At 33.8% G+C, this 16,748-nt stretch overlaps 1 protein-coding gene across 1 annotated transcript; it reads right to left on the bottom strand.

Annotated features, from left to right (window-relative positions):
- Positions 1-1,430: 1,430 nt before the first annotated feature.
- LOC123559522 (uncharacterized) lies at positions 1,431-15,419 on the bottom strand. The gene is made up of 3 exons (XM_045351416.2): positions 15,229-15,419; positions 9,465-9,641; positions 1,431-3,368 (listed from the first exon to the last, which is right to left on the bottom strand). The coding sequence occupies exons 1-3, from the start codon at positions 15,287-15,289 to the stop codon at positions 3,166-3,168; spliced, it is 441 nt and encodes a 146-aa protein (XP_045207351.2). The 5' UTR covers positions 15,290-15,419; the 3' UTR covers positions 1,431-3,165.
- Positions 15,420-16,748: the final 1,329 nt, after the last annotated feature.

Consider the following 16,748-nt stretch of genomic DNA (forward strand, 5'->3'; position numbering starts at 1 on the left):
GAAAACGTTGAAAGATCAAAGAAGCCGTTCGGAATTAGACACATTTGTTAATTAATGTGAGGCTAATTCCAAACAATCAATGTATGAGGAACAGTTTATCCAAAATAAGTATATATAAAGACTTGTACTATATTTGAAGCAAATAACTAGAGCTAGATTATAAATAAATAAATAAGTTGATAAATAAATATATATATAAAAAAAGATACAGTAACAAATAAATAAATCTACTACTTTGTAAAATGAGTTCAACTTCCTTTCATTCATATTGGCTTGTTTTAAACATGTGCAATATGATCCGACTCTGGTAGAGGAGGCGGCGACTCATGTAGCAATAGCATGAGCTTGTCAAGAGTTGCAAGCAAATTTTGGGTGCCAAGACAACCCTGCACGACAAGGTCCACGTTACTGCTATGCATGTGAAAAAACCCTACGTGCACCAATTGTGGATGCAGATTTCACCCTAAATGTGTGGCAGATGAATTATTGGGCTATACAGACGAACTTTCGTTTGAATGCAAATACTGTTAATTTAAACACAGATTCTAAGACATTTTTAACACTGCACACTCCATCATGTATAAGGGTGGTTAATACCATATTAAATGTTTCGGACATTAATCATGTAGAAAGTTGTCACAGATGTTGTGCTGTGCTTCTGCAAATTTAGGTTTAGATACAGATGCTCTGTAAATTCCAGTTATATGTTTTGTTTTATAAAGTTTCTTTGTTAAAAATGCAAGTAATACCGTAAAGAATGTCTTTGTTTATCATTGTAAACAAACAAACATTCTGTTTTTAAGAAGTTGGAACTGTTCGGAATTAGCCCCCCTGTTGTTCGGAATTACCCCCTCTGTTCGGAAATACACGTCCAATAGGTAATATCTTCAACACACTATACTGACAATATCTGTATACTTATATAGTTCGGAATTATACACGCTAAATCAGCTGGAATCACTCTATAAACAAGTTGTTTTTAAATGGCAATATAAGTGGGTATTTTCGAACATTCAACATTATTGCTTAACTGTTCGGAAATACCCACACCCGCTCTATCATTTTCAGGGAATTTTCTGCAGCGATTGAAAAATTGGCAAATTTAGCTTTTTTCGTCATCAGTTTCCGCGACCGGGAGAGCACAAAATTCAGGTCTTGTAAACAGAAAACTAGATATTAGAGATGTATTGCAGATGGTTTGTAACGATAGACATACAGTGATGTTAATGTTGCAATATCTTTATTTCAGGTGTGTGGTTACAGACTTTTGTGTGAGGTTTTGAAAGTTAGGTAGGCGACTCTAGGCCGAGAAGCTCAGAAAACTGTTTACTGCCTCCTTAGTCAGATTGGAATAGCGTAATTGGAGATGTACTTTAGTCAGATTGAATTAAACAGAGCAGTAAACTGATAAAACTGAAACAAAGTCAATGTACAAAACTCAAAATATTTTATTCGGATACATGTAATTCTGCTCGTAGTACCACACTTTGCATAGTGATATATAAACTAAACTATAAACGCCGTGGCACGTGCTCTGTTCTACACAGAAGCCGTTACAGCAACACCCAAAAAGCGGATATGTGCATGTTTAGCTAACAATTAAGCTACCCAGGAAAACCTCTAACTAAGAACTAAAGAAGGAAAATTTCTTATCAACGTATTTTCTTCAAATCTTGTTTTGGAATTACAAGCGTATATAATTTCAAGGCAACAGTGATCTTATTTAGATTAATATTCAGAGAACTTAAGAAAAGACTGCCTTTAGATACTCTTTGAACCGATTTTGGCGGCTTCTCGCGTGCTTTTACAACAATTACTTGCAAATGCATGTGTATAACAACAATATATTGAGTACTATATATACGAAATAACTAATTCTATGTATGCATGCATGAGTATGTAATTTGGCATCATGTATATACACAATTATTCTTTCCCTTGTTTGTCTCTGATTGGATAGTCTCCCTTGTACTGAACAAAAAACACGAACAATAAATATACAGATTGGATAAAATATACAAGTGTTCCTTTATGTTTCGATTTATATACAATTATCTGCCAAAAATGGTGCATCCGGTTTATTGCAAATCCCGGATAAATGTACACAGAAAATTAAAAAAACAAGACAATCCATACTGGTGCTACATAATGTATTATGTGCCGGACTTGTTTAAGTTAAGAGTGACTGCATTCATAATTTGTTTTGCAGAGGCATTATTTTTAGTTTCGTATTGACCGATTAATTTTACTCGAATTTACATGTTGCTGCCACTGGATATTGAAAACAAATGATCGTTTAACAAATAGCGCTGCTATTACACACAATTTCATCTGAAGGAATTGTATTGGTTTGACAACATATATAATTAAATACCAGTGTTGACAATACAGTCAAGTAAAGACTGTGAAAAGAGACTACCCAGTTTCAAAGACAACTTGTTTCAGTTCTGAATAAAACATTTACAGTGTATTCTAACACTTCAATAATTATTCAACATGTATCTACAAATAAAGACCATTTTTGACACTCCTGAGCATGGTATTTATACTAGTGCAGGTTTAACTACAATTACATAAAATAGAGTTCATCATCGACATCTATCAACACACACAATAATCAAATCCGCACTCATATTGTTTATGAAAACTTCTATTCCATTTAATAAACTACATTTGAAATAATGATTTTATGGAAGGCTGGTCGACCTAACGAATTGCCAAATGCTAAATGACCAGCAGTTAACGCGAAATGCTATTTACCAAATGCTTAATGTCAAAATAGACTGTCAAGTGTTATTGTCAAATGATAAATGCTTATTGTTAATTGCTAAATTCGTAACAATAAACGCCATATGCGCCATTAACTCATCATAGTAAAGTAAAAGAATTTAACGATTAGCGTTTATCATTTATTCCATCTGACATTTACCATATGGCATTTTGGTGTATGGCATTGTAGCATTTAACATTAAGTATTTTGAATTAAGCATTAGGTAAATGTCATTTAACATTTACATATTTGTCATTTTGCATTGCGCATCGGCCTTCCATAACATCTGAACATAACTAGAAGCATATAAACTGGAATTTTCTGTAATGCTTAGCAGTCCTGTTTACGATACTTCTATATTGGCATAACTGAGATTGCTGAAACTTCGTGGTTCACTAAAATCCAAATACTTTACAGAGCAGGGGAAGTAATCCAATTAACAATATCGCTGTAGTTGCTCGGATGTGTTCACTCCCATTGCACGAATCGCCTTTGCAGTAGCAAGACACTCCTTTGAACATTTCTGTACATTCGTTTTCCGGCTCGAATCCTTCTTTACCAGGGGATGTCCAGCAGGATCGCGTCACCACTATCCCATCTGAAATGAAACAAAGTACGTATTTATACCGACAAACATTTGATTCAAAGGATGACAAAATTACCACAGTATACAACCGTCACAGCGAATCGTTTTTTACTTTTTAAACACTGTACTAATTGAGCGGACTAGGTGTCAATTTTCATAGTTTTGAATAGTTCAAGGACGATAACTACAAACCATACAAAGTCTATCCACCTTTTGACATAATATGCCCATAAACATTCTGACTAAGTTTTGTGTGCCTTGTATAAGAATTGCTTGTCATTAAGTGGACACTGTCAATTATTGAAATTTTAAGTTATTCAAGGGGTATAACTCAAGAATGGCTGGTTATTAAACTTATCCGAGATATTATGGCCATAAACATTGTGACCAAGAATTATGAACACAGGATATGTTTGACAGCAGACGTGTACGCAAATTTATGAATTCAAGAGCCATGACTCAAGTGTCCATTACCAACTTTTAGTAACATCTCTAAACCGATAAAGCGGGACAGATCTACCTATAATAAAAATCAATAAAACCAATAATCCAATATCATCGCTACCGGACGGATTCGTTGATTTCCGTACTAATTGTTGTTGTAGTAAAACGGTGGGAAAATCGATAAACAGCTTTGGTCATTATCTGATGAATTTACAGGCGGGCGGTTTGCTAAACGATATACTTGAATGAATTAATAATTATTAAAGTGAAAATCGGAACAAGTCGAAAATTTATATAATACTTTATTAATTGTCAAATAAAAGTAATATTTAAGAATATGAATATGTTATCTAAAATCGTTACATTTTATACATCGAACACATAGATTTAATTTCTTTTTAATACATGAAATATCAATAACCTGTGTACAGAAAAGAAATATTTACGCACAAGAAACTGTCTGTAAATAAAATAAATATTCCAGAATAACGAATATGTTACCTAAAATATTTAGAAAGCGTATATACTTCCTCTATACGCGCTTTCTTTCACATATTATGAACATTAGAATAAGAGCTTTTGTTTCTAAAATATTTTCAAAATTCTAAAGCACTAACGCTTTTCGATTATCGTCGTAAAAGGTAGTAAAAAACAGCAAATTCTCATGTTTTTCCGTAACATAAAGTTTGTCAGTAATTAAGTTTTTAAGCCTTCATAAGAAATATAGCCTTTTTTCAGGATATCTAAAAGGTATTTTTGTTGTCGAACGATCTGGAGGCCAGTCGCTTTAAAGAAAAAGAAGTATAGAAATAAGACTTATACTTTTAAAAGAAAATACTTAACCCTTACCATGCTGGACACGATTGGTTCTTCCATTGCGATCAGTGTAGATCATGACCAGCCTGCACATCCGTGCAGACTGATCATGATCTGCACTGTCTGTCATTCAGCCAGTAACGTTTTGGTATACACCCTTTTCATAATTAATAGTACTTCCAAATTGAAATACAGACAAGTTCATTATTGTAATTTAGCATGGTAAGGATAAGTTTCTTATATCGTACCTAATTTGCGTGACTTGAATAAGTACTGCTGAAAACTACTACTACCATAGTATACTTTAACTTTAGATATATTGTTACAGGAAAAAATCAACATTAAATGACAATAACTTCATCAATATCTCAATTTTAGAATAGCAGACTTAACTAAGTAATAACTTAAGTTTTTCCGTGAAATTTGGGCCAGGATCTTTACTCAGTAAATATTAACCTATTAACGATGTGCATTCTAAATTTGTGCTGATTCTTCCTACTGTCAAGGGTAAAAATCATAAAAACAAAATTCTGAAAGAAAGGGAAAAGACAATATAAAGACAGAAGAAAGTGAAATACATATATTACAACGCAAAAACCATAAATCCATAAAAATACCTATCATTTGTAGTAAGTAGGGTAACATATCTTTTATGACCCGGCTTGAAACAACACTGACCGGATATTGTTTACCCCTAGGCAATATTGTAATACACAATAAAAGTCAAAGGGTAATTTTAAGATATTTGTTACAATTAAATCATTCAATGCTTAATGTGATTGTGTACAATCTTGGGACTAAAACAAATAATAGATATCGCAATTTTTTTAAACGAATGATTAAAGAATGTACCAAAAACATGCATCAATTTAAGAATACACAATAATATATACAAAGGAGGTTCGGAAAGAAGCAGAATTATCAATTCATTAAGGCTATCTTACTATCTAGCTGGTTATCGAAGCTGGCCGAGACATTATTTCCATAAATATTATGACCCAGTTTGGTGAACACTGGATAAGAAATGCTCAAGTTAGAGAGCAGACACTGTCAATTTGTGCAGTTTTAAGTTGTCCAAGGGCCATAACTCCTGAAGAACTTTGAGGATCAAGTAGGGTTATTATAACAGTAGCTTGATCTGGAATGCTGTATTGGACTCGAGTGGAGTTTGCCAGGTCTGATTACGCGAGGGTGTGATCCGTCCTTGCAAAATCCACGATAGTCGAATACATAATCCTAGATCTGGCTACTGTTATAGTGACCCTTTTATTATATACATCCGCCTTTTTGTTTGTAATTTTGTTATCAAATGAAATGTTCAATGTTAAGCGATGTTATTTTTAACTGAATTTAGTTTTTATGTGTGCTTTTGATAGAACTGCGTCATGTCATGCATATTAAATGAAAATAATCCGGCAACATACAATACAAAAGGTACAATAAGTCTTTTTTTTTCCTGTTCGTATTTACCCGTTAAATACAAGCCATTTTCTTGACAGAATTTGTGTAGGTATATAGTAAAGTTTGTTACTGAATCATGCGCATAAATATAATTTTTATTTCACGCGTTTCGAAGTATAGCGTGAAATATTTGTCTGAACGCGGAACGCTTTACAAAGGGTGATAATTGATATTGGTCAGTATGGATTTTGCACGGGGTTTTTCAGTGAAGCGTACATGTATGTACATATAAATAGATGTGTAATCAGATACTGGTCATTCAATCTGACTAAAGTACATATCCTATTACGCTACGCCAAAGAGCTATAAAAATAAATAGATTGGCAACTTGAAAGGCACATAGAGCAAATCTCGCCAACCTCCCGTGACAAAAAAACGAGATCTCGTTTACCGGAAGTGGCGCTTTCTCCACGCGCCATTTTGTGTGCGAAAGCAATTATTCATCGGTAATATAATTATCACCGTATGACCACGCTTCTTTCGATGGCAAAAAAAAACGTGTACTTCGTGTCTTAAGACCATTTCACATTAAACTAATTTTGTTTTAGAAGCTAACATGTATTTTAAATGTAGTTTTAAAGGTACAAATTGTAACTCCATGCTCGCCGATGTTTGTTTTTAGTAAGATAACGCCGAATCACGCTCTGATACGAGCTCACGCGAGATTACAGCCAGTTGCCATTCTGTGTATTTTATACTTCTTTGGCTACGCATAGGATCTGAAAACGACCTATTCATTGCCTCGTTCTGACGGCTCTTTCGCTAGCCAATCAGAGCCTAGCTTACAACATCTTGCAAATCTACATGTAGCATTGACTTTTGATATTTACAATTCTTATGTCGTATTGTATCAGATAGCCGGTTAGCTCAGTCGGTAGGCCACTTGCATTGTAAGCGAGGGGTCCCGGGTTCGAGTCCTGGAATAACCGCATATTTTTCTTATCCTTTGACAATCGAACAAGTCGTCTGATTGGATAACATAAAAATAGCAATAATGGAAATCCAAAATATACAGAAGACGAATGTAAATAGGCCGTTCTCAGATCTTCGTTTAGAAGATCAAGTACTTTAGTCAGATTGCTGGTCATTCTACCAGACGACTCCGAACAAGTTAAATTTGTTTCAAAAATTTAAGGGGGAAGATCTAATGTTAGTTATTAAAATACATGGCGGCAAAATTTTTGCATATTTTTTAAAACATCATTTTCCGTAGAATAAAGGCTTATGTACTTTGCAAAGAAAATATGACTTTGTTTGATTTGATCTATATTAAGTTTCAGTTTTCATATTCAATGTATTGTGATTTTTTCTTTCTTTTCAAATACGAAGTACATTTCAAAAGACATTTTTGTACACTCCAACGTCATCTGTTAAATGGCGAAGTCAAAATATGTGTATATTAAGTCTTCTTGATATTTAACATTTTGATCTATATTTAGTTTCAGTTTTCATATTCAATGCATTGTGTAAATTTTTACAAATATGAAATACGTTTCAAAGACATGTTTGCTTATTCCAAGGTCATCTAATGACGAAGTAAATATTAATACATGAAGTCATCTTGACATTTATTATTTTGTTTTACTAGTATTCTATAAATTCAGTATTTGAGCAAATGATGTAAAATCTCACTTTAACTGATTTATAATATTATTATGATATCATACGTCTACATACGCATTATGAATGGGGTCCAACATTCAGTGATCTGACATTTGACAAAAGGACACGGGTTTCTCAGAGAAATTTCATTAAAAAAAAAAAAAAAAAAAAAAAAATGTTTTGATCTCTGTGTTTTTCCTGGGCGAGTCAGTTCGCGACAGCGTGCCTTCGGATTAAATCAGATATTGGCTATGATTTTTACGCACTAGTTTTGTTTCTTCATCTAGTTTTGAAGGCAAGAGACGTATGGTATTATCTGTGTGACCAAAAAAAAAAAAAAAAAAAAATGTTTCATTTTGTGATGTATTGTAATTATCCGGCTGCTAACATTGCCTTAATAAACACTCACGTCTGGTCATGCATATGGTGTTGTTTGTGTTTTATTAGTGTAGTACAGACTGGTCAAGTCATAGTAGGCGAACATTGGATAAGAACTACTCAAGTTAGGAAGTGGAAACTGTATTTTTCACAATTTTCTATAGCTCATGGGCCGTAACTCCAGAACCTCTAGGACATTCCAACTGGTTATAGAACTTTGCCGAGATATTATACCCATAAACATTATGACCAAGTTTGGTAAACATTGGATAAGAACTAATCAGGTAAGAGAGCGGATAACTTGCCGGCCGCAGATGATCATATAGTATATATCCTATTGCAAGGCGTATAAAATCAAATACAATTTGATTCATTTTGTCATTTGATGACGAACATAAATCTGTCATATTCAACACAGGTTATCAAGGTCATATGCCGACTTTCTAGCTATTGATGATGGAGGAAGATCCAAGATGTCATTACGGGTAGAACCACCGACCTTCCGTTAGCTATCTTAGTCATCTGAAAAACTTCCTAATATGAAAGAATAATATATCCCAAGCGGAGATTTTGAACTACCAAAGGTGAAGGCAGTTGTCTAATACCAGCGACTTCAACAAATCTGTCACAGAGACCCCTTTTCCTATCTCGGATCGTGTATATTTATTTTGGAGAGGGGTAAAACATTCATTTGTGAGACGGAACAAAATAACATACTACAAATGACCCGTTCCCACCTCCACCCGTCATCCCCACAAAGATCTGTATTATGCAACGGTAAAGATTTAGTTTTTTCAGTCCGGCCAAAACAGCAAATGCCAGTCGCGGATGCTTGAGATCACAATTAAAATAGTTTTTAAATATACGTCTTACTTCGTATCATTGCAGTATGCTTAAATGGTAGAAAAATATAGTTACGTGTGGGGTATCACATGATCAAGATAATCTCTAAACCAAAGTTTTTTTTGAAGAACATGAATAAATGTCCTAACATAATAAGATATGGAATTTAGACATAGCCTGTCATATGACAAATGAAAAGTGTTAAATAGTTATGTAGTTAACAATGATTGCATATTTTAAGTAATTACAAACACTAAGAAAAATAAGAAGTCTCAGTCTCTTGAAGTGTTCCAGATAACCAGAGGGTAATTGTAATTGAAATTTATGTAGTTTTAGGATACATCTATGCTGCCATATGATAGGCTATATTTAGGATTTACAGCAAAACTTGCTTCAAATTAATCCCATATTATTCATAAATTTATTTTGGTTTAGAGATTATTTTGATCATGTGATTCCCCGCAGTGAAAATATAAACTCTCGGGTCGGGAGTATTTGCTCGGCAGGGCGGCTCGAAACAGATCTTTAGGCGTAAGAAACGAACATTTTCTAAAAGGTACATACTTGTGTCTTTGCCTTGGAAGTCATCCTCGTATGTGAGCTTTCTGCAGAAGGTCAATTCTCCTTCACATTTCTTCAGATACTTGTCTTTGGCCTCCTTTGACCCGGCCGCAAAGTCAAACGTCGTGCCACATCTTTTATCCTCAAGGTTCGAGCATTCGAAACAACTTAAACTGTCGGCTGCAAAATAAATTTTATAAAGATATTGAACGAAATATTTTGTATACTTTCAGCATTGTGTATGCAAAACTATGATGGAAATCCTCATAAAGTGACAAGGGGAAATGGGCACCAGTGATGTCGGCTCAGTGCTCAACCTGGTTCAAATTACACTGGGTCACACCCGCACCAAGAACTGGTTGTTTATTTTTTTAGAGAGAGTAAACTTTCGTCAATATTTTCCAAAAACGAACTAAAAATATGACAGCATAAAAACAGTTATGAAACTGATCAAATATGATATTGTAAATTCACAAACCAACACAGTCTTGTCAAAACATGTTTCGCTTTAATAAGCTTCTTCAGTTGACAATATATGAAAGAAACTAATCAAAAGCACTCTGACGTAAGTAGCCATGTACATGCATTACTGATTAACCGTATACATTTCTTTTAAAGAAGCAGCGATATTAAAATCGATTAATAAATAACACGATACTGCAAAATAGTCAATGGCGGTTTAATTAAAGTACACTGTAGCGAAAACTGATCTTATCATGTCGAGTATCTCATAACAATTTGAGCCGCGCCATGAGAAAACCAACATAGTGGGTTTGCGACCAGCAAGGATCCAGACCAGCCTGCGCATCCGCGCAGTCTGGTCAGGATCCATGCTGTTCGCTTTCATAACCAATTGCTATTAGAGAAACTGTTAGCGAACAGCATGGATCCTGACCAGACTGCGCGGATGCGCAGGCTGGTCTGGATCCATGCTGGTCGCATACCCACTATGTTGGTTTTCCCATGGCGCGGCTCATTTGTTGTTTTGTTTTTTACATTTTGTCTAAACGTGGAATGCATAATGAGTAGTCATTATATTGCAAAATAGAGAATGAGACGTGATATTGCAAAATTGTACTTCAGTGGTGATAATTTACAACGATTTCGAAATACATGTTTAACATGTATTATACACTGAGTGTTTGAGCCGTACTTGAGTTCTCTTAATTCTGCTCAAAGCCTACTATACAAGAATATCTTAAACGCTCCAGTACCAACCAAACTGTAAGGAAAGGAATTTGCTGCCAACACTGTATAAAACACTGTTTTGACATGTTTTTTTTTTTTTTTTTGGTTTTTTTTTTTTTTTTTTTTTTTTTTTTTTTTAAATTGTGGTAAGACAGACAACCATATTCCTACAGAAGGAGTTATGACGAAGACGGCAAAAATGATCAAAAAAGGCTTCACCCTAAGCATATCCTCCATCAGAACAAACTGATATTTAGTTTCTCTGACAAAAACCTGCCCGAAAACAATTACATTTGGTAATCATTTCATTTATCCTGATTCCTTTTTTAAATGACACACTCAAATGGAAAAAATAGGACATTCAATGTAACTTAAATCAGATACTCTACATTACTAAATAAGAGAGACTGTGACTAAATAGGACAGTCTGCTCAATGTAACCGAGCAGGGTACTCAATGTAATTAAATAGGACGCTCAATGAAGAAACCAAATATGACATTCTACTAGTATGTAACTTATTTTTTTATTTAATAGGATCGTCTGTATAACTGTGCAGGACCTGTAAAATTAAACGTGTCACGCAATGTAACCAAACAGGACAATACGTAACTAAACAGGACACTATGTAATAATAATAATAATAATAATAACTTTATTTTTTGAAGGTGACATACTAAGTGTACAAATACAGATATTTTACAACTTATTTCCAGTATGGCCTTCAACTGATATACATTCACACATACACACAATCATACAGTCAATTTATAATTTAACATTTATACGAAAATACACATATCAGAATTACTTAAATTTTCTCGACAAACACGTCTCAAATTAAAGAAGTCTTAAATAAACGTAATGTAACAATAACTATGTTTTAAAAGAATTAACATGCGTCACAAAGATTATACATGACAATTAAGATACATACAAAAAAGAAAGTATGTCCCATAAGATAATAAATAGTCCCAGATTTGAATAATAAGATAGTATAAATATTATTATTATTGGTAACGAATACAGTAACATCAGTTCAACAAAATTCTTGTAATTACAAGTAATTAATTGCTAAAAGCTATTGTAACAAGAGAATTTTTTTTAAATTATGCTTGAAAGTAGTTATATTATTATTATGAAGTTCAATGTAAGAAGGAAGTGAATTCCATATGTGTGCAGCTTTGTAGCTAAATGTTTGTTTCAGGTAGTTCGTTTTAGGTTTAACAATAGAAAGATCCATGTAACTAAATAGGACTACCAAAATTATGCAAACAGGACAATACATGTAACTAAACAGGACAGAGTTAACTAAATTGGACTGTCGGTGTAATGAACACAATATGCAACCAAACGGGGCGTTCAATATTGGGCACTCGTTGTTACCTCAAACTATAATGTGTACATTCTTATTAAAAAACATAATGTGTACATTCTTATTGAAAAACATAATGTGTACATTCTTATTGAGAAACATAATGTGTACATTCTTATTGAAAAACATAATGTGTTCATTCTTATTGAAAAATATGTGTTACAGAAGTAAAAAGGGTAAACAGCTAGCGAATAAGCTACTGTTCACTCCTCTCTTCATGTTCGTTTGATTGAAGCAAAAATGTATGCGTTAAAATGCCAGACACTAATTAATGTCGCATTAACCCTACAGCTCTCACGCAAGTAAGACTGAATTCCATTTAATCAATGGCAAGCATTGACAAGATTACATTTAACGACTAAACAAAAAAAAAAAAAAAAAAAAAAAAAAAAAACACAAGGTTGTTTTCAGGTCATACCTTCAGTTGATTTACATGTACTGATTGTTTAATATAGCTTCAACTTGTTGGTCGAAAACTAAACAAAACTCGCTCCTACTTCAAAAATGTCACGGGTTCAATGCATTTTATAGAGACTGTCAATAATATTCATTGACTTTTTAAGTACCTATAAATTATTTACATTTATTGAGAATCGATCACAAATCTTAGTGAATTCAGCCTATCTCCCGCATCCATGGGATAAAACAGTTCATTGCACGTGAGTTTTATAAAGCTGTTACAAAATCGAACCTGCACCTCCAGACTGAGCGGCTGCATGATACAAGCGTACTGCACTAGTGCTCCTTATAAAGTTATCCTATTTGTTGCACTTTATTAGCAACCGGCCAGCCCGGTTGGCCCAAAATGCGAGGTCGCGAGTTAGATCCTCGGGCATTATGAAATGACAGAAGACAATAACGGTTTGAAATCATTTTTCCGCAACCTTTGCTTCAAGTGGGTAAGTTGTGATTTATTTGCAAATTAGTAAACAAGATCCAGAAAGTTCTTTTAAGTGACTAACCTCCGTTATATAACTGAGATGCTGTTTAAAAGATGGCGCGGACACAAACAAATTTTATATTCTATCCTAGTTTGGTTGAATAAAAAGTGAAAAGTGCAGTCATTAACATCTCTTATATATAGGCATTACAGTAATACCTAGAAATGAACAGTCATTATTATGATACAGTCATTAAAAAGTATTTCAAAATATAGTTATTTAAGGGATATATAATCTTCATATAGGCCTATAAATGCATTTTGTAATCGATGAGCCACCTTTAACTTATATTAAGGTGAACAATAACTGTCACAGTATAACAAGAGACTTCCTCTCAGTTAATGGTGGTTTGATAAAGCCAGTGACTCGGTACAAAAATAAACCATGTCAGTTCTTTCTTCAGTGTCATTTATAGTTCTCTTAAGACGTGAAAATTTCAAGGACTTAGATCAATATTTATTTTAAGGTTATGGATTATTATACATGAAAAAAGGCTCGCTTTACTGTAATACAATTACAGTTAGTCAAGATTTTTTTGCCCGTTTTTCTAACAATCAATATTTCATAAGTCTGTTAACCTACTTTTTGAATATCGCAAAATTTAGCCAGCGCTATGAAGTCTTTTCTCCGCGAGTAGATTTTTGCTTCACCACATTGGGACTGATGGGAAAATTAACTGATTAATTGGACGTCACGAACAAGACTTACTGGTTCCTCCGAGGAATCGAGCGCAATACTGTGTGCATTATTATATAAATCTGAATTTACATCTGAGTTGCGTGACATTTTTCCCACGGGAGCGTGACCTTGTTCCCGAGGGACAATCCGGCATCCGGCATATACTCTTGTTATACTAAAATATTTTTAATATACAGCAGAAATTCTCTGGTAATACTGAAATATTCTAGTCCGATTGCAACGGAAGTTTCGAAAAAGCGCTTGAGTCACTCAGCTGTGGACATACAACTTACAACTTTATATTTTATCAACCTTAAGCTTGCTAAATTTCTAAAATGGACTAGTCCATCATTCTATTTCGGCAATACCATTTATCATTCGAAGAGATTGATGTTTACTAACTGAATAGCAAACAGTGCAGACCATGATCAGCCTGCACAGATCTTGGTCTGCACTGTTTGCAAAGGCAAAACCACTTGCCACCAGCTAAAGGTTAATATGCAAGTTTGACGCCCAGGCGGGATTTAAACCTCCTAAGACATGAGTCTGGCATGATTTTATATAACTTACAAATAAGTAACTCGGTGTCTCATTTAGAAACGTGGTGACATTCATGAAAATGAGTTTGAGTTAGATATACGATTTAACAAGCAAATAATTTACTAAACAAGAGTTCAAAGCAGTACGTGCACTTCAATATTGTTCAACGTTTAAAGTAGATGCGCCCCGAAGCGTTTTAGCTTTACTCAATCCATCTTGGTAATATACATCAATATTGTATACATGGAAATGAAAATTTTATGTAACATTATATATATACAGAGAGAAATGGTGTTATTTTCAGTGAAACATAATACTTTCTTAATATTATAACATGAATATAAAGACACTGAATGTAGATTGAATATACTTTCAAATTTACATTACAAAGACGTGCTGAGATATTGTATGTATTATATTACATTATACATATACATTATACATATACATTATACACAGACCATTGTGAGCATTCAAATTCAAAAAAAATTCAACTATCTACTGCCGAACAATCGTCTAGCGATTATGACTGGCAGGCGCTGTCAGGAAACAGTGTTTTAGTAAAAATGTTATGTGCAAAATTAAAAAGATAAAAGACCCAAAGTATACAGTTTAAAAGCAGCGGATTATAGTATTTAGAGAGACTGCGGGTCCAGCCCGCTGACAAATGTCTGCAAATTGGGACTGGACTGGATATATATTGGTAAACTGTTCCATAGTCTGATAGTCGAACAGCATTGCTAAAGTATAACCTATTTCATCCCATTTCTTTTTTCTTTCGACACTGTATCAAGATCAAACATGTAGAGGAATCATATGACACAATGAAAATTCCAAATTTTTCATTTTTTTTGAAAAGAATAAATTAAAAAAGAAATGTGTTCGTCATCAATGAAATAAATACTTTCTAAATGCAGAAATCATTATGTGTCCGTCCTGATCATTATTTACATTAATGAAAAAATGCCATTTTCCCCTCGAAGAATGTCATCGAAGGTCAATTTATGACAAAAAAGGCACAGTAAAATACAATGCAAGTTGACTTACCGAAACCTGCAGCGGCGCAAAATAAGACCAATACAAAAAATAAAGTTGATTCAGGTGCCATTGCAAATATTTCCAAATTAAAATTATTCCAATAAATAAAACGCAAGCTGCTTCGAATACGTCCCACTAACTGCGGTGTACTGGCACGGGCATGCGCTAGTATTAAGCCACGGATTATAGTATCTGCGAATGACTATATATACATGTATACAAGGATTTCGAAATACCTTGTTACTAAATAGAGTAACGGGAAAGAATATTATCGATTTACGATCAGCGCATTGTATTGAAGTGCGGAATAATAATGGATCAAATTTGTTTTCACACAAAAAAACGGGGACAAAAATGAGGTGGAAATCAAATATTGAGCGTGGCAGCTGTCAAAACACACTTGGTCGTTTTTTTTCTTCAATGCATATGTGTAAGAGCTGAAATGTCACCTTAAATATTAAAGTAAAAAGATATCAATACTTCTATTGTGAAGAAATGAAGAAATGCAAAACAAGTAGTTTGCAATTATCATTAATTTAAAAGGCCACTTAAAAACTAACAAAGAACAAAATATCAAAATTACACACACAAAAAAAAAAAAACCCACAAAAAATGACAATATCATCATTTCGGTCAGGTAAAGCATTTATTCATAATCGTGAGAGTCTGAACCAGGAGTCAAGGGTTCGAATCGAGTCGCGGTGTGCTTCGACCTCTATAAAGTACCCAGTCCCTGTCGCTTTTTTTCCACATATAAGCTCAGCATAACATATACCAAGTGTAAAAGCGTTCTATTTGAAAGGAAGAATTGTTCACAAAAGTTATTGTTTTGATCAACTTATACATGCGGCGCTCTTCTTGTCTGAAGTTCTTCTGTGTGAGTTGAAATTAAACACTGACAAAAATACACGACATGACCATCTAATCAACTATATACTACTTTCATAGACATGTTGTATTTCTTTGACAGTGTGTTCATGCATACATTATATGTATTTCTACTGAAGATGAAGTAAAATGTCTAATCTCTCATAATAAACTTGACATAGGATATCAAACCCAAATATAGAGAATAGAATATGAGTATAAAAAGTTGTGAGGATTTTGCTCATATGTCACATTTAAAAGGAATTTATTCCCCGAAGTCCATGGTTCTTTCCACTGTATATCCTTAGTTGTCAGTCGAAAGCGACTAAGTGATTTAGAAAGATATACAATATGACTTAGAAAGGCGTTTTGCAAGATTATACACGTGATTCCACGGGAATTGGCTTCTAGTTATCTCTTCTTCTGTTGTTTTTTTTCAGTACAGACCATGTCACGCATCACTCAACTGTACTTTTTGAAGATTTTTGTTCCGTTTGTTCCAAAAGAAAGGGAGCCAGCCCCTCGCTAGGGTTACCACTTACAAGTATGTAACTATAAAAATGTGAGCTGGACCAAAGAGCTATAAAAATAAAATATTTTATACTTCTTTGGCTGGACGGATCGAAATATTCAAAATTTGACTTTTTTTTTGCTGTAAGTGT

Source organism: Mercenaria mercenaria, chromosome 10 (genome assembly GCF_021730395.1).
Source record: "Mercenaria mercenaria strain notata chromosome 10, MADL_Memer_1, whole genome shotgun sequence".
Lineage (NCBI taxonomy): Eukaryota > Metazoa > Mollusca > Bivalvia > Venerida > Veneridae > Mercenaria > Mercenaria mercenaria.